This window comes from Tiliqua scincoides, chromosome 2, assembly GCF_035046505.1.
Source record: "Tiliqua scincoides isolate rTilSci1 chromosome 2, rTilSci1.hap2, whole genome shotgun sequence".
Lineage (NCBI taxonomy): Eukaryota > Metazoa > Chordata > Lepidosauria > Squamata > Scincidae > Tiliqua > Tiliqua scincoides.
In genome coordinates, this window is record NC_089822.1 from 251,027,434 (window position 1) to 251,049,566 (window position 22,133).

General features: G+C 43.4%; 1 protein-coding gene across 1 annotated transcript in view; it reads right to left on the reverse strand.

The window, feature by feature from the left end:
- ATAT1 (alpha tubulin acetyltransferase 1) overlaps positions 1–21,442 on the reverse strand; it is a 34,240-nt gene extending 12,798 nt beyond the window's left edge. The window contains 9 exon segments of the mRNA XM_066614180.1: positions 7,855–8,074; positions 9,814–9,885; positions 11,162–11,207; positions 12,553–12,654; positions 13,780–13,893; positions 14,722–14,782; positions 16,525–16,616; positions 17,560–17,620; positions 21,296–21,442. Of these exon segments, the coding sequence (XP_066470277.1) occupies positions 7,855–8,074; positions 9,814–9,885; positions 11,162–11,207; positions 12,553–12,654; positions 13,780–13,893; positions 14,722–14,782; positions 16,525–16,616; positions 17,560–17,620; positions 21,296–21,405 (878 nt within the window). The 5' untranslated portion in view covers positions 21,406–21,442.
- Positions 21,443–22,133: the final 691 nt, after the last annotated feature.

Sequence of the window (22,133 nt, forward strand, 5' to 3'; positions counted from 1 at the left end):
TATCTGCAGTTTCAGGATGCTGGCCTATTTCTGAATTTTATTTTGCTATTCTGCTATTCGAGTTCGAAAACCTTTATTGGCATAAAAAAACCTTTATTGGCATAAAATATTCTGCTATTTTTATGGTTTTGTTCAACAACCATTAGCCATTCTGGTCTGAATAATAAGCTCTTCTAAAGAAACTAATTTTCTTGCTAGCCCATGTTCATGGCACACTGATAGCCTGCATAACAGAACAGACGACTCTCTTCCACGTCCCCAAATCTTTGCCTTGTCACTAGAAAACAACTGTTTTGAGTAGTCCTTTACAAACAACAGCAAATGTGTCTCACAGCATCTTAAAAACTAAGAAATACCGTATATTGCATCATAAGCTTTTTTCTGGATGAGAATCTACTTGGCAATCCACTTGGCAAGATACACAGTGAAAATGTAGGGGATTCCTGCTGGCTGAACAAATTTTCACAACCACAAAAGGAAAAATTCCAAGTTAAAAAACCCATTTATAAGATGTCCAACATGCAACATTTCAAGCAGAGCTGTTCTTCAGAAAAAGCTGAGTAAAATAAAAGGCTCTATTTATTGTAAAAAATTTGCTTTTCTTTCTTGGAAAAGAAAAAGAAATCCAACTTGACTTGAAATCCAACACCTGTCTTTCCAGCAACTTCATCATTTGTTTAAGTCCATTCCCATTCCTGAACAAGTACGCATTCTAATAGGTTGTTATGAAAGTTTAAAGACATATCTGCTTGCAATTAAATAGCACTGTTAAACTACCGAGTAGAAGTTAAACTACAGAGAAGTATAATCTCAAACCTTTTGTCAAGCAGCCAACATGCCTTGTCTACTACAGAACTGGTGTCTGCTTAGGGGAACAACATATACAGTATACAGGGAAAAATAGTATATAGGGGGAAAATATACAGTAGAACCTCTTTAAGTTGACCACCCAAGGGACTGGAGGAAATTGGTCAACATAGGGAGGTGGTCAACATACGGGAAGAAAAAGTATTTAAATATTATCATGTTTAGCTCCCAGGACAACAAATGCAAGGCCAAGTTATTATTTAGATTGGATTTCTAAAAAGTTTTATTGCAAATATCAATGAGAATTGATCCTCTTGTGATGCTTACTATTTATATCATCTATATCTATATCGAGAATAAACAGCCCACAATCAGTGTTTAAAAAAAAACCCTAAAATTCATAAGCTTAAAAAAATTGTAAGTTAAAAAAAATACTTGGCTTCACAGCAGACAGGCAGACCAATGCTAACCCTTGCCAGCCCATAGCATGTAGCATGTTACATAGCCCCAACAGCTAAAAAAAACAACACTTTTTTACTTAGGCTGCCTGGCCTCCACTGGGTCTCCTCAGATTCACTAAATGCCAGAAGGTGTTTGATATGGTCCCTCACTAAAAGCTGTTGAGAAAACTCCACAGTCAGGCAATAAGAGGACAGGTCCTCTCATGGATTGGGAACTGGTTGAGGATCAGGAAACAGAGAGTGGGTGTTAATGGGCAATTGACAAAAAAGGTGGAGAGAGGTGGAAAGTGGAGTGCCTCAAGGATCTGTCCTGGGACTGGTGTTTTTCAACATCATAAATGACCTGGAAACAGGGATAAGCAGGGAGGTGGACAAGTTTGTGGATGACACTAAACTTTTCTGAGTGGTGAAGACCAGAAGGGATTGTGAAGTGCTCCAGAAGGATCTCTCCAAAGTGGGAGAATAGGCAGCAAAATAGCAGTTGTGTTTCAACACAAGTGTAAAATAATGCACTGGTAATGGGAACCAAAGTGAAATGACAGTGACTTCACTATGCACAAGCAGTATCGCGTTCAGTGGGCAACTTAGGGAGGGTAAATTAATACTCTGTGCAATGTCAAAGTGGTCAACATACAACTTACAGAGGTGGTCAATATAGAGAGGTTGGTCTCCCATAGTGTATATGCAGTGTCTGTCCATACTGTGAAAATTAGGTCAACTTAAGAAGGTGGTCATTATAGAGAGGTGGTCAACTTTGGAGGTTCTACTGTATGTCCATATTATCTGATTGACAAGAGTCTACATATTCATAATACTCACAGTAATAAATACAATTTATGACTTACAGTATCATTTATAATGCTTGATCTCAAAAGTTTGCTTCTTTTCAAAAGAAAAACAAACTTTTCACAATATGATAAAAAGAGTCAAGGATTCAGTTTTAAGGATCCACATGTCAATAGATATTTTTGTATTGTAGTCAAATACCATTTTAAATGAGGTTATTTTTAAGGGTCATTTCATATCAATCGTATCTTGGGCTTGGATCCCAAGAGCCATGAGCAGTGTTCTCCTTGCAGAAGAGTACTTTCCTGCCCCTCCTCTGTGCTGTCCTTGCAAATTCCCCTGCCCTTCAATTCTGTGAGGACAAGAGCCTTTGGTTCATGGAAGGGTACCTTTGTATACCAGCCACGAAATTGAAATAAATAAAAATCTAGCTATTAAAATGAGATATTTATCCATTCTGGTTCTCTGTTCTGGTCTCAAGTTTCCCTGAAGAACACTGTTTGAATGTGTGCATAGGTCATTTTACAGAGGTTTTTTTTTTTCCTTTTTTTCCTCTGGACTCTTAGAAAAAAACAACAACCCTCCTTTAGTGGTCTCTGTAAAAATCTATCAACCTGGAGGTGGAGTGGGATACTATTTTAAACTCAACCGTTAGCCTTAAGAACATACTTCAATCTATCTGCCAAAATCAACACACATCTTATCTTGAACTCTTGGCAATCTACAGAAGTTCCCTCTTCCAAATCAGGAAACAGAATAAAAATTAATAAACTCAAACTCCAATAACGAATTAAAAGTCTACAGTTGGTTCTTTTTTTTGCACTTACTGACAAAACCAAAAGAAGGTACTTTCTAGCCTCTCAAAGACTTAAGGAATCCAAGGCAAGAGACACAGACAATAGTTTCTGAGGGAGCTGAACCTGAACCCATGACGAGAGGTCTCATTACCTATGGGGAATACCAATTTCATTTGCTTTGCAACGCTGCTTCAAGTCAAGGAGGTTTTCAAAGCACTGCAGAAAGAGATTTACTAAAGACAGACATGGGATTTGTTCACACAACAGACAACAGATGCCTCTTTCAGACCAACTTCAACTCTCTAAACTAAAATGATAATCTGTTTTTCTCAAATCCAAGAAAAAAAAAAAATTTGAATGAAGGGAAGCCCAGCAGTCCCTAAACCAGAAAATGTAAATGATTCCTGCCAGCCCAATGGTAATCAAATAGAGTAATAATCTGATTGTTTCCTTTTAATGGTACAGGAAGATCTTCCAGCTGAAGTTAATTTCCTCACCCTATCTGCTTGTAGACCTGAACCTAATAGGTTCTCATGTTCGTACCAGTCTCACAACTTTCTCAATCAATGTAAATTTTCTTTCTTTATAATTAAAAAGGGAAGATCTTCTAATCTAAGTGATAATCTATGGTAGAACCACTAGAGAAAGCTCATAATACCTTTTTGGATCCATGATTGGCAACAACAGCAAAACAACCACTGGGGACATAAGGCAGGTCTATATGGCAACTAGTGGACTGTACTGGCAATAATGTAGTGTGTTTGTACTGAACACCAATAATTTCTGTATTGTAAACCTCTGATCACTTTGGAACTGAAGCACAAGATAATAACTTAAAATTAAAAACGAAACACCCAAGCAGGAGGATCTGCTCTTCTAAAATGCAACTAAGAGCCCAATCCTATGCTTATCTACTCAGAAGCAAATCCCATTATAGTCAGTGGGGCTTACTTCTAGTTACATGTGGATAGGATTGCAGCCAAAGTATCTTTTTCTTAAGGGCTTTTAAGAATCATGGCATAAAAAAGTGAAGATCAAAACACACTCCCATGCTATATAAATAAACCCACATCCTTACAGGTTCTACCCATAAAGCATATATAAAAAGGAAAGGGAATGAGGAAATTGGATGTAAACGCAAATCTCGCTTCTAGACAGAACTCAGGACACAACTGGAGGCCCAGTGGTTGGGGAGACACAGCAGAGACCGGCGATCAATGGTTGTTTTCAGAGCGATTCAGGGAGCTGGTGGTGGGAGTAGGTGGGAGAAAGAGAAAAAAAGGGTAGGTATAAAGGGGGGGAGAGAAAGAAAGAGAGAGGTTAGATCCCATGAATGAGGGAAAGCATCAGTCAGGTCTAAGATGCAAATAAAAACATCTTTCTCAAGTGTGGTGGTAACAGAGAAATGGTACCTGGTAAACGGTTATCTATCGTGTGGTTGATGCTGGATTAATGTTAAGCTGCAGTAGCAGGCAGTGATCATAAACAGATCATATTCTACAATGGCAGAATATAGACTATATTAGAAGAGGAGGAGGAAGATGGCCCCAAACAACGAGGACTGAAACTACCACCACTGAAGCAAAAGACAAGAACTACTGGCATAAAATTACTCACACATACAGTATTTAGCATCTTCTTAATTATCTCACTGCTCCCTGGGACAACTCTCCATTGAGGGCTGGACAGGTAAAGGGCAGCCAGCCAACGTAGAAGCAGCACACACATCTCAGAGTTGCTGTGTTAAGCCTTATGAGCAAATCCTTGAAAAACAGCACAGCCCAAATTGAACAGAGCACCGCCCCCCCACTACTACTGAGCCAACAACCTCTCAGTCTTCCCAAGCCTGGAACAGAGAGATATGCCAGCGATCTCTGGAATAGTCCAGAGGCCCCTATGGCATCTTCCCTTTCCAGCATTAGGTAGGGTGTTGGAACACTGAGGAGGAAGCCCTGAAAACTGTACTTGATTGGCCAAAAAGCAACCCTGTTCTCAGATTTTCTTACAGCTGCTTTTGCACCCCTTGAGAGCTAAACGACAGGATGCTTCAAAGGCATCCTCATCTTTAAGTGCAGACAGAATTCTTTCATCCAGGCTCCCTCTGGCCAAAGTGTTGAAAAGTGTCCAACCTGCCAACAATTTGGCTGGAAAGATCCAGTCCCACAGAAGTTTGCTATTCCTGGGACAGCATATAAAGAAATGTATACAACAGGTCTCTTAAATTCACATATGCGCCAACAAAATGGCTACCACATTCCTGTAATGCCCATTGCTTCACAGACACAAAGCAGGAAGACTTTGTCCAGATCAAGCAGGGGGCATAACAATACGCAGCCAGCTTTAGAAAGGAGGCAAGCAATCAAGGAGCATTGCCAGCACTAACCTGGAAATACATCAGACATGCAAAAGAGAATCCATGCTCAGAACAGATTATTTGCAATACAGACTTGCCTGCAGTGGACATTCAAAGTTAGGGACACCCCAAAACCAACAGTCCAAATTCTGTGCTCAAAATCATGTGGATGATTATTCAGTCTGTTATTTTGCCTGAAAGATCCCTGTGTGGCCAAAACATTTGGAATTTTGGGGCAAGGACCAAGGCAACAGGTGGCAAGAGAAGGGAAGTGGATGGAGTAGTGGCAAGAGATGAAGATGCTGCCATGAAAAAGGATAAGCAGCTGTGCAAGGGAACTGAAATCTTCTCCAGAAGCCTCTGACCCTTCATCAGACACTGTCTACATTTCCCCAAACATGCACCTGGATCCATGAGAACTAGAACTTGCTTTTTCTTTTCATTAAAATTATAGCCAAGAATTTCAGCACATTAGATTCTATGATTGCTATACAGTATAGGACAAGCATGGGTTTGGGCATGTCTTCTTTTGAAGGTTCAAGGGGAAACAGCATACAATTAGAAGTTTAGAATGGAAGCATAAACCACCATTTCAAAACACAGTTCTGAGAAAATCCTACATGAGAAACATGCACAGAGCAATGCAATGCACACTGCTAAACTGTGGGCACAATCCTAACCAGGTCTACTCAGAAGTAAGTCCTATGTTGTTCAATGGGGCTTACTCTCAGGAAATTGTGGTTAGGATTGCAGCCTAAACGTATGTTAAAACATGCAAAGAAATTGCCATAAGCAGAGGTGAACAGAGCTCAAGCAAGCAAACTAGAGCACCTGTTATAAACTTGGCATGCAACACAAGTTCTGAACAAACACCAGTCCAGTCTTTGAGATTCACAAACAAATCAAGTTTAAATTTGATCCAGCGTTAAACAAGGCAAATGCAAAACTAACATCATTTTGACATGCCACATGCAAAACAAAGTTATGGATAAAGTGCAATTGACAGTCATTTCATGGGGGGGTGCCTGTAGTTAACACCACTTTTGCCATACAAACATAAGCAAAACCACCATCATTCCACACAAGATTTTATCTCTGGGAACCAACCAAGTAGTCCGAATCCCTCTGCCCTTCATTCACCTCTGCCTTGCTACTACTGCTCTTGCTCACATGAACTGCCTTGTGTGGTTGTAGGCTCTCCCTCACTGGAAGTTTTCAGGCAGAGGCTGGATAACTCCATTAGGATTAACATAGTTGCCTGCACTGAGCAGGAGGTTGGACAAGATGGTCTCCAAGGTTCCTGCCAACGCTAACATTTTTGGACTACCTTTGGCAGTGATGCTGCAGTCCAATCCTCACCATTTTATTTCTATTTCCAGAAGAGGTAAGGATACTGCAGTTGTTAACTTATGACAGGATACTTGGACAAAAAACTCTAGCCTGAATTTGAAGTGGCTGAGATAAGACTTTTGCGGTTGCCGAGCAACCACAAACAACACATCCTTCTTCCTTGTATTTCTGAACCAAGGCTGAAGAGCAGCTGCTTGTGATCAGGAGCAGCCCACCTGCTTACTGCACAGTCTGAACCAGGGTTACATCAATCCAATGGGTTACTGTCTGTCTTTGTCATCCTGGGTGCAGGAGATGAGCCCTTGTCAAATTGTATCAAAATCTTTAAGACTGGAGATATCCAAACCTGGGATTCCCAAATTCATTGCTAGATTCAGGACAGCACAACACTGGGTTGAGAATTGGCACTGGGTTATCATATGGGGAAACTTACCCTTCACCTGTTAAGGGATATCACCCAACCTTGTAACTTCTAAATCAGATGCTATTCAGATATTCCAGGCATTCAGATATCTCCTGGAAAAATGTATTCTACCATGCAGAGCTGTGTGCATGTCATAATTCCTCGGGGAAAAAAGACTCAGAATATGATACTGAGTGCACAATACAGCTATCTGAGAATCTCATCTTTAAAAAAAAAATTCACAAGATCATAGCCCTTATAGATGTAAAGAGATTCTTGAAATTGTGTGGGCAATGCCTGTTCAAGTCAACTGGAAGGTCTGACATGGAGTCTCTCAAGCCTGCACCGGCAAAATAGCTGGCGCAGGCTTGAGAAGCTCCATTGTGGAGCTAAGGGCTTTCCCCAGGGGAAGGGGAAGAAAGTCCTCTGGCTGCTTCCTGGCACCCACTGAATCCAGCAGTAGCCACTTTGATGTCGCTGCTCCAGCAGGTGCCCAGAAGCTCAGGATTGGGCTGCCCAAAGCAGTTTTCCCCTCCCCATGATTAACAAAGCCAGAATATGCCTTGTAAAATAAGTGAAGTAATGTAAATCTGCTCATTTCAAATAAAGTATGTCATACAACTTGTAGAATTCAGTTTTTCCTTGTGCAGAATTTGGGTTGACTGGGTGCAGAATTTCAATTTGTTTAGTGGGGGGTATACACAACCCTGCATAAGCTTTCAATATGGGAGACAACTGCTAGGACCTAAAGTTATCTAGAAACTAAACAAATGCCAGCATCCTGACCCTGTGATTTGATGAAGCAAGCACCCATGCTTGCCAAGCTGGACATACTCTCTGCAAGCACTTTTTCCATTTATGGAGGGGCTCCAAGATGTTCCACACCTTCACCCATACCTGGTTCTCCGCCTCTGTGAACGTGGGTCTCCAGGCTCACCATTCATCAGATGGTGAGCTGTCGAGTGCGAGGGACAGAGACGCAAGTTCTTCAGCAGCTCCTGCTCATTGAGGAAAGGTTTGAGGCAACCCCGCACTGGGGAATTCCCCAGGCTGCTAGAGCGGATCAGCGAACGAGACTGGTTGAAGGGCCATGGTGGTTCAACCTCCTCTTTCAAGACTTGGGGAACAGAAGAGAGAGAAAGAATCAGACAGTCCTAGACAGCCTCAGGAGATGTTGTAAAGGGAAGTCCAGTTCAGATATAATGTCAAAACATAAGTTTAGCATAACATGAATGAGAGGGGACAAGTTCTCAGCCTGTGCATTCCTCTATCTCCTTCCCCTACTCCTATACACATGAAGGGAGGAAATTTAAAACTTTCATTTCCAGTTTGCAACAAGTCACAGTTTCTCATTTTGCTCAAATATGGGAAACTGTCATGTATTCCAAGTACAGTTACAAACAAGGATTCAACTCTGGTTTGAAAAAACCAGCAAAACCCCACTGTTGTGTCCGGATGAAACAGGAAACTGAAGCTTGTTACAAACCAAAGATGGAAGCTTTAAATATCCCCAACATATAAAGGATGAATGGGATGAGAGAAAGCCACAAGCCCAGAGCTCACACCAGCTCATGTGCATGGCAATAAACCACAGTTCCGCATTTTGTCTAACTCAGGTCAAAGGGTATTCATCAAATCTATTCAAATTCACTCAGCCTTAGGGCCCAATCCTAAACAGTGTGCGCCGTCCCACTGGAGTGCACTGTCGCAAACATGCCATAAAGCACTTTTGAAAGGCCCTAGCACCTGTGGATCACTGGTGCTCCACCACTTGGCAGTTGTGTGGACTACCAGGCAGTGGAGAGGTAGGTGGGGGCATGGGGGGTGGAGTTGTTCTGGGACAGGGAGAGGGCAGGGAGGAGGCATGCGGGGGGGGGGAAGGAGTGAGGCAGGAGGAAGGTGGAGTTCTCCACTGGATCCTGAGCTTCCATGTCGGGCTGCCAGCCCAATATGGAGGCTCTTGATCCTATGGTGACCCAAGGGTTGCTGTAGAATTGAGCAGCCCCATGCAGGGCTACATGCTTTATCCAGGGGAAGGGGACAAAAGTCCCCTTTGCCTGAGGAGCCACCAGCACTTCCCAGATAGTGCTTAGGATGCTGCAGCAGCCCAACACGCTGGACAGCTCAGGATTGGCCTATCTGTTGCTTACAACCCACACCATCATCACCACTTGATTTGCTTGCTGTCAGATCAAAGAAAGAAGCAAAATGTTGTCTGGTGAACCACCTCACTTTCCTTTCTCTCCATTCTACTAAGGGATGCTCACTCACTTGTTTTTCGTGTTTATGGAAATGAAATGAGAACACCGTTTGTGAACTTCCTTCCCTACACTATGTATCTTTGACACCAGAGGAGTAACTGAGACAGATACAATGTAACTGTGGCAATGTGATTTGATACCCAGTAGCTTATTTCCTGATGCATGAAAAGGGACACTTTTCTTTCTAGAAAATGCCAACAGATCACAACCTTGAAAAAATTGCTGAATTGAAGAAATTGAAACAAGACTCTGCTGGATGAGGACAACTTTCAATCTCTTATCTGAAGTGGCACTGTTCCTATTCCCCCACCTCCCTTAAGTCAGACAATTGTTCCATTCTAGGTGCGAGCAAGTGCCACAGAAGGAGAAACACTGTACCATCTCCCTCCTCTTCACAAAGTCAGTTGGTCAATCTTCTCCAATCTAGTCAGAATGACACCCATCATCTCTCCCCAGCAAAAGAACTGATTTCCCCACCATAACAACAATTAGCCTCCAAATAATTCAGTGGTAGATTATCCCTGGTTTGTTCTATAAAGGAATTACTTAAATCCATTTCCCAATCCTGAAGAAGAATCCAATGTAAATCTCTTACATTCTCGGTCCGATAGAGAGTAGGGTTTTATGTCCTCCTCATTACGTTTCGGAGGTAACTTTCTTGTTGGAGCTGTGCGGAGAACAAGATGATTTGGCTTAAAAAGTTTCAAGAATTGGAATGTTAGCAGCTTAGATATAGAATGCTAGCAGCTTTCCTCTTCAGCCTAGAAAAGAGATGTCTGAGGGGGGACATGATTGAGACATACAAAATTATGCATGGGAAGGATAAAGTGGATAGAGAGATGCTCTTTTCACTCTCACATAACACCATAACCAGGGGACATCCACTAAAATGGAGTGTTGCGAGAGTTAGGACAGACAAAAGAAAATATTTCTTTACTCAGCATGTGGTTGGTCTGTGGAACTCCTTGTCACAGGATGTGGTGACGGCATCTGGCCTGGATGCCTTTAGAAGGGGATTGGACAAGTTTCTGGAGGAAAAATCCATTACGGGGTACAAGCCATGATGTGTATGTGCAACCTCCTGATTTTAGAAATGGGCTATGTCAGAATGCCAGATGCAGGGAGGGTACCAGGATACAGGTCTCTTGTTGTCTTGTGTGCTCTGTGGGCATTTGGTGGGCTACTCTGAGATACAGAAAGCTGGACTAGATGGGCCTATGGCCTGATCTAGCGGAACTGTTCTTATGATCCCATATGATTTCAACACCTTTTAACAAACCACAAGCATCTGCATAGGAAGGCACAGCTTTCATTTTGTGGAGAAATCTTCTTTTGCCCAAAAAAGAACTCTGTGCAGCTGGCTATCCTAACCTAACTAATACCAGTAAGAGGTACAGAGTGAAGTTCTTCTCTCAACCCCAGAACCAGGAGTCATCCAATGCAACTACGATCAGCAGCACTTCATGGTCCGCTGTGGGAAACAGGATGCTGGACTAAATGGGTGTTTAGCACATCTGATCCAGCACAGCTCTTCTTATGGACTCACGTAAAGTCCCATCTATGCAACCCTCGATCAATTGGAAATTCAGCCTATTGGGACTTCAAGACAAACCATCTTGCTTGAAGATTCAAATTTAGCTATTCCTTTCATTACAGACAGCACAAAGCCATCTCATTGTCCATTCTGAAGACGGAAACAAAGTCCCATGATCAACCACACCCTTGCATAAAGAGGGGCTAAATTTTGGAGCTGTGCAAAAAAAGAATTTTGAATGCTGTGCTAATCACCATTCAGTTTAATTCTCCACAAGCAGCAAAAACCTTTAGTCCTCAGGATACACTTCCCCAATGCAAGTCACCCCTCTGTCTAAAGCATGCCATGCCTAATTACATAACTCCATACAGACAGAACAAGGCAAGAAATTTTTACACCACAGACTCACCACGCTGATGAGTGAAAAAGCCCTGGAAAATCACAAAGTTGTTCACCTGAAGAGAAAAATTAGATTTTAAATCAAATCAAATGAAAACAGAAATGCTTGCAACTGCTTTAAATACATCTGTACACGACTGTAAACAGCATTTTTGTCTCTCTCACAGCTAGGTGCAGATCTGTTGAACTTAACAGAAGGGCACACAAGGCTCCAGGCATTTTTGATAAAGGGATCTCGGTTAGCAGCACTATATGACACCTTTTATAGACAGAGTTGCTGATGTGGCAGGTAGAGACTGTTGGGCTAGAGTGCTCACAGGGTAGTGCCTTCTAGCCTCTCGAAAGGGAACCCCAATGCAGAACCCATAATCCAACATAATTATTTCCTCACCGGCCATTTCTGCATATGGCTTGTATTTACACCATTGAGATAATCCACTGTGGAATATCTGCATTTCACTGAAGACATTTCACTATTCTTACTTTAGATATTGGAAGACATACACATGATTTTGTTCACACCAATTTTGTTCCCGTCCCCCTTTTCATAAAGTAATACTGACCTCTCAAGCACACATTCACAGGGCATATGTAATACATAAGCCCTGAAATCAAGAATGTAACAAGAGGGGACCAAATTCCAACAATGAGAAAAACTTTAAAAATAATACCAAAATCACCAAAATCACCAAAATATTTTCATTGCATTGAGTTTGAGCTCTTCTTCAGCAGAAAAAAAAACCCCAAAAAATCTGCTGCAAACTATAAAGAAGTCAATAACTTTCAAAATATCTTCTTTGGAAAGTTTTAGCTAGCTACCAGAAATTTCTGCCAGCTATATGCACAACCCATGACATTATTTGAATGACTGCTCACATGACTCAGGTCTGTGCAATTCTGCTAAATGTCTTAACATTACAGTCACCCCGAACCCATATTGCTAGTGGTCTAGAGAATGATGCTCCGAAGACATGACACATTCTTGCTGTTGAAGCTTAGCAGGCCTGAACTTTTAAGTGCATGGATGTGAGGCCATCTGGGAACCATGTATAAGCTGCTCCAAGCAACCTGGAGGAAGTGCTGGGTATAATCAAAGAATGACTGATTCCTCTCACTTTAATTTGATCCTATCCTGTCCATACAGCACCCGTAAGGCTCCTTTACCACTTATTCCCACCTCCCTCATTCACATATCCCTTCATAATCTCTTTAGCTTAAATTCAGTGTTCTAGAGTTCATGAGCCCACACTCAAACGCATATTCATTAACTGTCACAAGGTGGAGTCATTGTTGCATTTTTCTCCAGTCTGGTTGAAAAGCAACAGCTCTGTGTAGGCTATCTCAGATGAGAAACTACAATGCAAAGAGAACAATTACTCTATCAAGGAGAAAATGACGCACCTGGGGGATAGTGTCATTAAGGTTATAGTGTTTCCGGAGGAAGCACAGAAGTTTCTCTGAGGGACGGTCCACTGCCAGCTGGTGGGGCTCTATTCGCTCTCGCTAAGGGGAGGGGAAAAGAAAAAGATGACAATAATACCTTGAACTCGTTAAACTATAACAAGTCTCTAAAGCAGTGATTTTCAACCTTTTACATCTCACAGCACACTGACAAGGCACTAAAATGGTCAAGGCACACCACCAGGTTTTTGAAGATTAGTAAGGCACACCATGCTGCCAGTGGGGGCTCACATTTCCCATTGGCCCTATTAATAAATGACCTTCCCCCAAATTCCTGTGGCACACCAGTGGATCACTCGCAGCACACCAGTGTGCCACGGCACAGTGGTTGAAAATGGCTGCTCTAAAGCAACAGCTGCAAGGCTAGTGACAAGTTTCTACGCACCCTGAATAAGAAAGGTTTGCTTTGATGCAGCAGTGTGTTTACCCCACTACCCAGTGTGTTCACTTTTCTTAAATTTGGGGGATTGTGCTCTCACCAAAAAGTAAAGGCAACTTTACTTAGCAGTTGCCCACAAACAGACTGACACTGTCCCTGGCTTGGAACATATCAAGAAATGAGAAAGCCTTACCAGGTAGCTGCTAAACCCTTAAGCAGTGATGGTCTGGTAGGTTGAGGCACATTCTAAATGAACTAGTTAGGTTGCAAGGCAACCTACACTAGAAAGACATTAACAGCAGTGGGCCCTTCACCAACCATAACCATATCAGCCAGGTTAACATAATTAAGTGTCCACTGTAGAACTATCCACAGGTAGGATCCATAAAACTAAGGCACTCCAGATGCACTATAAGTAGATAGAACTTCCAGCAGTGTCTGGCTGGCCACTGGGGGAAGTAGAATATTGGAAAAGATGGTCCTTTGGGTTAATCTTGTAAAGAGTTCTTAGTTCTTCAGATCCATAACTAGAGTCTGCATATAAGATGAGATGGACTCATGCTTGGATAAGCTTTCTTTTAGATAAGCTTCTGCCAAGAGGCTTTACTGCCTGCTCACATTGTGTACGCAATCTCCATATCCGGAAGGAAATCTCACATATCTGATTAGCTACTGAGGGTCTGGAGCCTTCCCTTGTCGCAAGTGCATATGCTTGGTTCACTCAAGATAGCAGGCTGGATGACTCTTCCTGCATTCAATGTTCTAGGGGCACAACCAGAGAGCCACACCTGCAACATGTAATGGAAGAGCTCCTTGCCATAGCCATGCCTCTGGAGGGACTCATGAATGTAAAAATCCAGTACACACAGTGGTTCCACTTCATTGTGAGCTCCATGGCGGTCCTGAAAGAAAGAGGAGGGAGATGTACATCTGTTAAGTAAAATTGATTATTTAAGTATGTAGGACAAGGCCCTCCCATCCACTTGCGAGCAAACAGAAAACTCAAATCTGAGTCACCTATTATTCTGCATGTTAAGAACCCTCCTCCCCTCAATCCTCAGGCTTTCATAAGAACCATCCCCCTAAAACATGGGTCACACACTTGTTAACAGAGGGATTGGCAAGAAAATGTTCTCCAAGCACCACACTTAAAACCAAATTCCAACTCCACCAACTATAATTTACTCTTCTCTGCTGCCAAGTCCTAACAGAGCACCAACAATTAATTGTAGCTCCGTTTTCCCAGGTTCTGGATTTGATCTCACTGGCATAGAAGAAAGCAAAAAACAACAACAAAACCACACTATCTCAGCTGCCCCATATTGTTTATGGAAAGTTTAGCCTATTTACAATTATTTGGTTTAAAGATTTCCTCTCACTGGTCTGAGTTCTAGAGTAAAAGGTATCCTGATATCCTAGACACTGGTCCAGGACAGTTTTCTTCCATCAAGGCTCCCCACACCAGAGTTTGCTTTGTTTTTATTGCCCCCCCCAGCCTGTCACCACCATCTCATTTTCCACCAGTCCTACAGAAAGAGAAGCTACTGTGAATGGCAAATACCCTCCCACTCAGTGCTTTGGGCAGGTGTCTAGCTGAGTCTAATCTTGCCATAAGACACCAGAATAGTACTGAAACTTACACTGACCCATAAAGGGGTTGACAACCTCATGCCTTCACGTGCGAGAGACAGCAGATCTGCTTACAAAGGCAATTTTCCAGTGCAACTTACCAGTACAAAGAGTTTCTTGTATCCAACCTTGAGAAAGCCAATCACAACCCCCTTTCCAACTCTAGAAGCAGTAAAACACAAAAAGCATTAGTGAAGAAAAGACAAACAGGCTCAACAAAGCAAGGAAGCTCTATCATACTTGAGGATAATCTCAAGTACCCAATATATTTATAGACTTGATTTTTTAAGAAAGATTGATAGAGCAGAACTCTATCAATGTGCAGAACTGAGACCAGTGGCTCAATCTAGAACAGGGGTGCTCAATAGGTGGATCGCGATCTACTGGTAGATAGCGAGGCAAAATGAGTAGATCGCGGAGTGCCGACCCCCCCCCCTTCAGGTGCCTCTGGGAGGAAACGCGGGGAGTAAGGCCCATTGTACTCAATGGGGCTTACTCCCAGGTAAGTGTGACTAGGATTGCAGACTCACAGCTTAATCCTAGGCATGTCTACTCAGGAGTAAGTCCTGTTATACTCAGTGGGGCTCAAGGTACACCAACATACATTGTACACATAAATGTTATATGTTATGATGGCGCAAACATTATTAAAAAAACTCTGGTAGATCTCCGGGCCTTGCTGGGTTTCAAAGTAGCTCTCGAGACAAAAAAGTGTGAGCACCCCTGATCTAGAACAACACAGATGGACTATAAATTATAGACTAGATAAGCAGCAGTAGCAAGAGACAACAACAACAATAACTACAAGCAGTTTAGAATTAAAATTCTTTTTCCAGATTCCACAATCAAAATAAATTACACAAATCAGGGACATCTGAGTTACTCCAAGAGCAGAAGTTTCCCTGTCAAGAACATGTCTGATTGAGGAAAAATGGCCTCAAACACAAGAATATATAAAATTAGCAACTGTGAGGAAGGAAAAGAAATTGCACAGAAACACCATACAAACAAGAGAAGGAAGCTTGTAAAAAGGATTTGTCCCCAATATTTCCAGAACTTTCCATTTTCAGAAACATCTGTGGATACAAAACACAGCAACAAAAATTCCAACCAGAGCCAGTTTTTCACAAGTTGTATGAATCTTCTTCTATATCAGTTTCTCTGCCTATGGATCTGTTTCAAGACTAAATGCAGAATGCTGATTACTCCCTTTGAAGCCCTAACTGGCTTAGGACCAAGGTATTTAATGGGCCACCTCCTTCCATATGCCTCTGCTGGAGGTAAGCTTCAGAAACCCTGGTGCCTGCTTACTGCCTTTAAAGGTGTGGTTAGCAGGGACACATGAAAGGGATTTTGGTGTTGCATCATGAAAGCAGCCTGTAAAACTCCCAGTCATTAATATCCATCTAGCTTTCTCCCTGATAATCATTCATTATCAGCTGAAGACTATTTTTTAATTCTAGCAGACCTTTCACCTAACCAGTGTTTGATTCTATCTTTCCTGTCTCCCTGGGCTGGTTAAATTTCTCTTTGCTTCTCCTGCATGTGTTTGTTTAGTTTGTTCCCTTTTCTTGTTTTTGATTCTGATTGTTTTACTTTTTTCTCTTGACATTAGCCACTTTGAGTATGATTTTGTAACTGGACTAGAAAGACAGAACACAAATCTCTTAATTCATAAATACACTAGCAAGCTCAACACAGTGTGTGGCAGCGACGGCAACTGACAGCAATGGGCTAAATTGCTGAAAGGGGTAAGAGTAGGCAAAAGGGACTTCAGTTGTCACTGGCTAAGGTGCTCAGATCCTCCCAAGAGGCCTTCTTCCCAAGATACTTCTCCTGTGGTATCTCAGATGCTCCCCACTTAAGTGGCTTCAGAACCCAATGCCTCTTGCAGTTGCACTCACGTCTTTGCTTCACTGTCCTTCAGGATGTAGAGAACATGGCGGTTGGTTTGCATCCGTGAGGCACTGGTGATTGGAGTTGGCAGATTCTGGGCCTGAAACCAAAAAAGATTTGAGTTTCACCAACTCAAGGGATCAAAAAAAACCCAAGCAAACTTGAAAGGTCAACTGAACAAACTGATATCTGTACAGGCGCTTATCCTCCTTGGAGAAAACAGATCCCTTCTTTTCTTTCTTGCACCCCTTTGGACTAAACAGCATGCTTTTACTGAAAGGCATCTTATATCCCAGGTCCACAAAGCCCAACACTCACTGCAATCCTATGCAAGTGTATTCAGAGGCAATTCCCATTGAGACTTCATCCCAGGTTAAGTATGTAGAGGATTGCAGCCACAGTTACACAACTACATATGGCATACTAGGAGTTCAAAAAGGCTGCAGCTTATGCAGTCCCTGTTTTGCTTGGGACTGCAAAAACAGGGAAACTTTCAAGCACCTCACAGACCACAATCCATGGCTGATGGGCTGCATTCAGCTTGGAAGGTCACAAAATTATGCAGGGCTCTTGGATCATTTTGGAATCCCAAGGCACTATTGCCCAAACTGCAATCTTTCTCATTGTTTATAAATTTATATCTCTCCCCCAAATAGGCCCTAAAGCGCAGTTATAATACCCGCCTCCTTAATTTTGACTGCAAGTCAATGAAGTGGGCCACTACTGCCCCTATTTTCACTGTTGGCAATTTAAGGTCAACTTGTTTATCCAAGAATCCCTTTGCTGAGCCAGGACTAGACCTTTCCTATATAAATCCAATATTATCTGCACAACCACAATTCATGCACATAGTCGAGTTCTCCCAGCCTGTGATTTTTGTCCTCATTCAATTTCCCTGAGGTCAATAGGAATAGGCAACCCAGTTCATATATTATTCGGATTCAACAGATTTCACGGCAATGCAGCCACCTCCTCCCATTTTCATAGAGAATCCCATATAGTCTGTGTCCCTTTAAAACCTGCAGCCTCAAACCTTGACCTACCTTGGCAGAGGCCTTGCCCATTTCATCTATAATTGTCATGAGTTGCTGCTGCAGATCCACCCTGGACAGAAAAAGTCCGAGAGAGATTCACGCATGTTAAGAACCAGCCCAACCTGATCACAACAGAAGCCTGCAACGGGAGATTGACCAAGACCCTACAGAAGGAGACCAAACTTTGGTACATTGGAGACACAACTGAGTCAGAAATAAAAAATCAAGATAATTGCTTGCAGCCCAATTCTATGCACTTTTACTCAGAACTAAGTCCCTAATTTCATTGGGGCTTACAGCACAACTCTATGCACGTCCACTCATAAATAAATCCTACTGAGTACAATAGGACTTACTTTTTCATAAATGTACATAGCACTCGCAACCTGGAGGAGCTCTTTCAACTCTAACCACTCAATGTCATTCTTTACCAGATGTTAAGAAGGCTTGGCAGGAGAGGGCCCATAGCTAAGGGCACAATCCTAATCAACTTTCCAGCACTGACCTAGCCGCAATGCAGCCCCAAGGTAAAATAACAAACATGCCTTTACCTTGAGGAGGCCCCCTTGTCTGCCTCCCCACTGCAGGATGCAGTGCACACCACATTGGCACAGCTATGTCAGTGCTGGAAAGTTGGTTAGGATTGCGCCCTAAGTGGAAGAGCACATGCTTTGAAAAGTGGTCTGAGTTCAACCTCCAATACCTCCACTTGAAAGGTAGCAGGTCTGGAAAAAAATCTTTGCTTGAGCCCCATCACCAGTCAATGCAGATAGAAGTGAGTGAGATGGACCCCTGGTCTAACGCCCTCTTGAATATATTCATTACTGTCCTTTCACATGCTTGGCAGCAACTCTCCCAAGGGGTCTTTCCAAAAGATCTTTTGCATACCTACGTGGAGATGCCAGGGACTGAACCTGTAACCTTCTACATGCAAACTAGGTGCTCAACCACTGAGTTATATCCCCATTTCCCAATCAATGCTACAAATTGAGCCATAAAGTGCACTGGGTGATTTTGAACCAGTCACTATCCCTCAGCGTAACCTAACTCACAGAGTTGTTGTTGGAAAAGGAGCCAGGCTTCACGATGCTCACATCTTTCTGTCTCTTATCCTAGCAGAATCGAGAAACCGATTCCTCAGACATGTGGAAAAACGAGATGACCTCAATACTCCCTAAAGAGATAAAGTCACAATGTCATGGCTTTTGGGTGAATACAAATCATAACAGTTACTAGAGCTGACCCAGCAAATGAAGGACAAAAAGTTAGGCAGAGAGCCACAACAAAACAGAGACTGGCCTAAAGGTGGTGGGTTGAGATCCATACTGAAAGCTGATACAAGTCTGAGACCTGTCACTGCAAGAATGAGAGATTGTCTAAGAGTTATTTCACCTATGGAAACAGGTAACTCCAAAGAAATGGGAGTTTCCTACAGTGAATGGATTGGATGGAAGAAGATAATAGTAATCTAAGTTGTCACTGTTCACATGTACTATTTCTTTTAATGCTCTGATGCAGTCTAGCTTTCCTTGGAAGCCCATTACAGGGCTCATCAAAGAAAAGGCCACCAAAGGCAGACAAGCTCCCCTAAAAAAAGTTTCCCCCCCGGCATTATTCAGGTTCCCCTGCAATATACAGTCACAGAAGGCTGTTGGCTATGTTCTAGCTCACAATTTCTGCTAATGTGGGACAACTATGAGATCCAGACATCAAATCAACTAAGTGTGCACTCAGGAAATGTGCTCCCAGGATCCTGTACAACACATAAGGTTCAATGGCAACCAAAGTCATTCACAACAAGAACCACTTTCACTACAAGGCACTGTTCCAACTACATCTTCTCCTGTGATTAATTACAAGGAAAGTAATACAGCTTCAAGAATCATGTCTGGAGTCACTGGATGAAAGTAACTTGTTACCATGCCCTGAAAAAAATGGCCAGTATTTTACAGATAATTTTAAACACGATCCGAAGTTCTGCATGACTGTGACTATGTGTAAGATTATTGTCTAGTGCCTGATCAACCTGTTAAAAATCAACCCGACACAGTTAAAAGTCACTCTTTTGCACAGGTTGTTGCTATTTAACATGGCACTTTTCTCTAAGGCTCTATTTTTATTGTATTCATCTGGTAAGTCAAGGCCAAAGCTGGTGACATGTTAAAAGTTTACCCCTGGAATCCAAGGCTCAATTCATTTCTCTTAGAGCTGTCTAAGGGCACTATCCTATCCATCTCTCCAGTGCCGATGCAGCCATGCCAACAGAGCATGTGCTGCATCTTGTGGTGAGGAGGCAGTCATGGAGTCCTCCTCAAGTTAAGGGAATGTTTGTTCCCTTTCCTTTGGGCTGCATCAGTGCTGGAAAATTGGATAGGATTAGGCCCTAAATCTTTATCCACTGGCTGGAATACAACAAACAGGTGCAGATCTGTATCTCTATCGTAGCCCATTCTTCCATCAATGAACCCTTGATGGCATTCATAAGGAAAAGCCCACTCTATTCTCACAACAACCCTGTGAGGTTGGCTATGCCCTGTGAGGTTGACAACGAACAGGTGCTGATGCTAACATGAATCCTTATTCTGTATTACTTTTGTAGCCTACTCTTCCTTCGATGAGTTCAGGATGGCATTCATGAGAAAGAGCCCACACTATTCTCACAACAGCCCTGTTAGGGTGGCACCAAACAGTGCTGATGCTCACTTACAAATCATTATTCTATATTACTTCTGTAGCCCACTCTTGCTTCAATCAGTTCACCATGGTATTCATGAGAATAACCCACTACATTGTCACAACAACCCTGTGAGGTGGAATTAACCCCTGCTAATTGGGTAAGAGGCACTTTTTCAAGTGGGTGCTCCTTTTTTTAGCAGGGGGAGAGTAACTGGCCCACCTCACCCCAGCACTGTCTGTTCTAGTGGCTGTCTGCTGGTATTCATTTGCATCTTTTTAGATTGTGAGCCCTTTTGGGACAGGGAGCCATTTGGTTGTTTGATTTTTCTCTGTGAACCGCTTTGTGAACTTTTAGTTGAAAAGCGGTATATAAATACTGTTATTATTATTATTATTATTATTAATAATAATAATATGATGCCCTGTGAGGCTGACAACAAACAGTGCTAATGCTAACTTATGATTACTTTGTATCACTTTTGTAGCACACTCTTCCTTCAAGGAGCTCAGGATGGCATTCATGAGAAAGAGCCCACTCTGTTCTCACAACAACCCTGTGAGGTTGGCCAGGCATTGAAGAGGAAGAGCCCACTCTGTTCTCACAACAACCCTGCGAGGTTGGCTAGGCATTCATCAGGAAGAGCCCCCTCTATTCTCACAACAGCCCTGTGAGGTTGGCTAGGCTGAGAGTGACTGAGTGACCACATGAGCACCTTGATCCCCCCAACTCAAGCCCAACTGCCTACTGCCCCAGAGGCATGCATGGTTCATAGTTCCCATGATGCTTTGGGAACAGGGACCCCCAAACAGCCGTTAACCAGCATGCCATGCACTGAGGACCTCTGCCTGAGACAATAGATGGGTGTAACCAATGCTCAGGATGGGCACTTGGGGCACTGAGGGCGGGGCCGGGGCACGCGCGGGGACCTGCAGCAGCGGAGAGCCCCACCCCTTCTGCCCGGGGACAATAGCCCAGCAGGCGGTCGTTGTCCTTGCCTGGAGGGTGGCAGCAGCCATCAGCTGTCCAGGAGGCTGAGGGGGGCGCAGGCCCCGCCGTTGCCATGGTTACCTGTGGGTGGTGGCGAAGCCGGGCCCCTTCCGGCCAGAGGGCTGCAGGTGCTGGTCCACCGTCGTGATCCGCTCTCCGAGGAGCGCGTCCACGTCGAACGAGAACTCCATGCTCCCGGCATCCGGGTCCCTTTCTTCGCCTCCCCGCTCGCCTGCCTGCACTTCCGCCTCGCAGCGCCAGGGCGCCTCCTCTGAGCGGCTCGCGGCGTTCGGCCCCGCCCCTGGAGACGGGGAGCGTGCTCTGCTCCGTTGCTAGGCTCGCCCTAGCAACCACGCCCCTCCCTCCCCCAGGAGGGCTCAGTGGGCAACCTGAGGCGAGCAAGAGTGACTCCATCTTGGGAGCGCCCAGTTCTATGTATGGCAGTTCCCCTGGGCACGCCACAGCCTCACTCACCTGAGAGTCGGCCCCACTGGAACTGCACTGCACACAGCGGAACTAGGAGCCATCCTCCACTGCTTTCCTACTGGGCTGCACTCCTGTGGGTGCTTACCTGGGAGTAAGCCCCATTGACTACATGTATTTATATACCGCCTTTCTTGGTCTTTATTCAAGACGGTTTACATAGGCAGGCTGATTAAATCCCCGTAGGGATTTTTACAATTTGAAAGAATGTTCTATCTTACAAGAACCACAACATTCAGGTGTTACTTTCTTGATCTGGTTTCACATTCTGGCCTTCATCCTCCCATGCTCAGAGCAGATGGAATAACTCAGCTCAGCTTGTCAGCTGCTTCAAGGTCGCACAGTGCCGGTGGCCTCAAACTGGCGACCTTCGGAAGTTATCTTCAGGCAAATGGAGGCTCTACCCTCTAGACCAGACCTCCTGCCCAATGGTTCT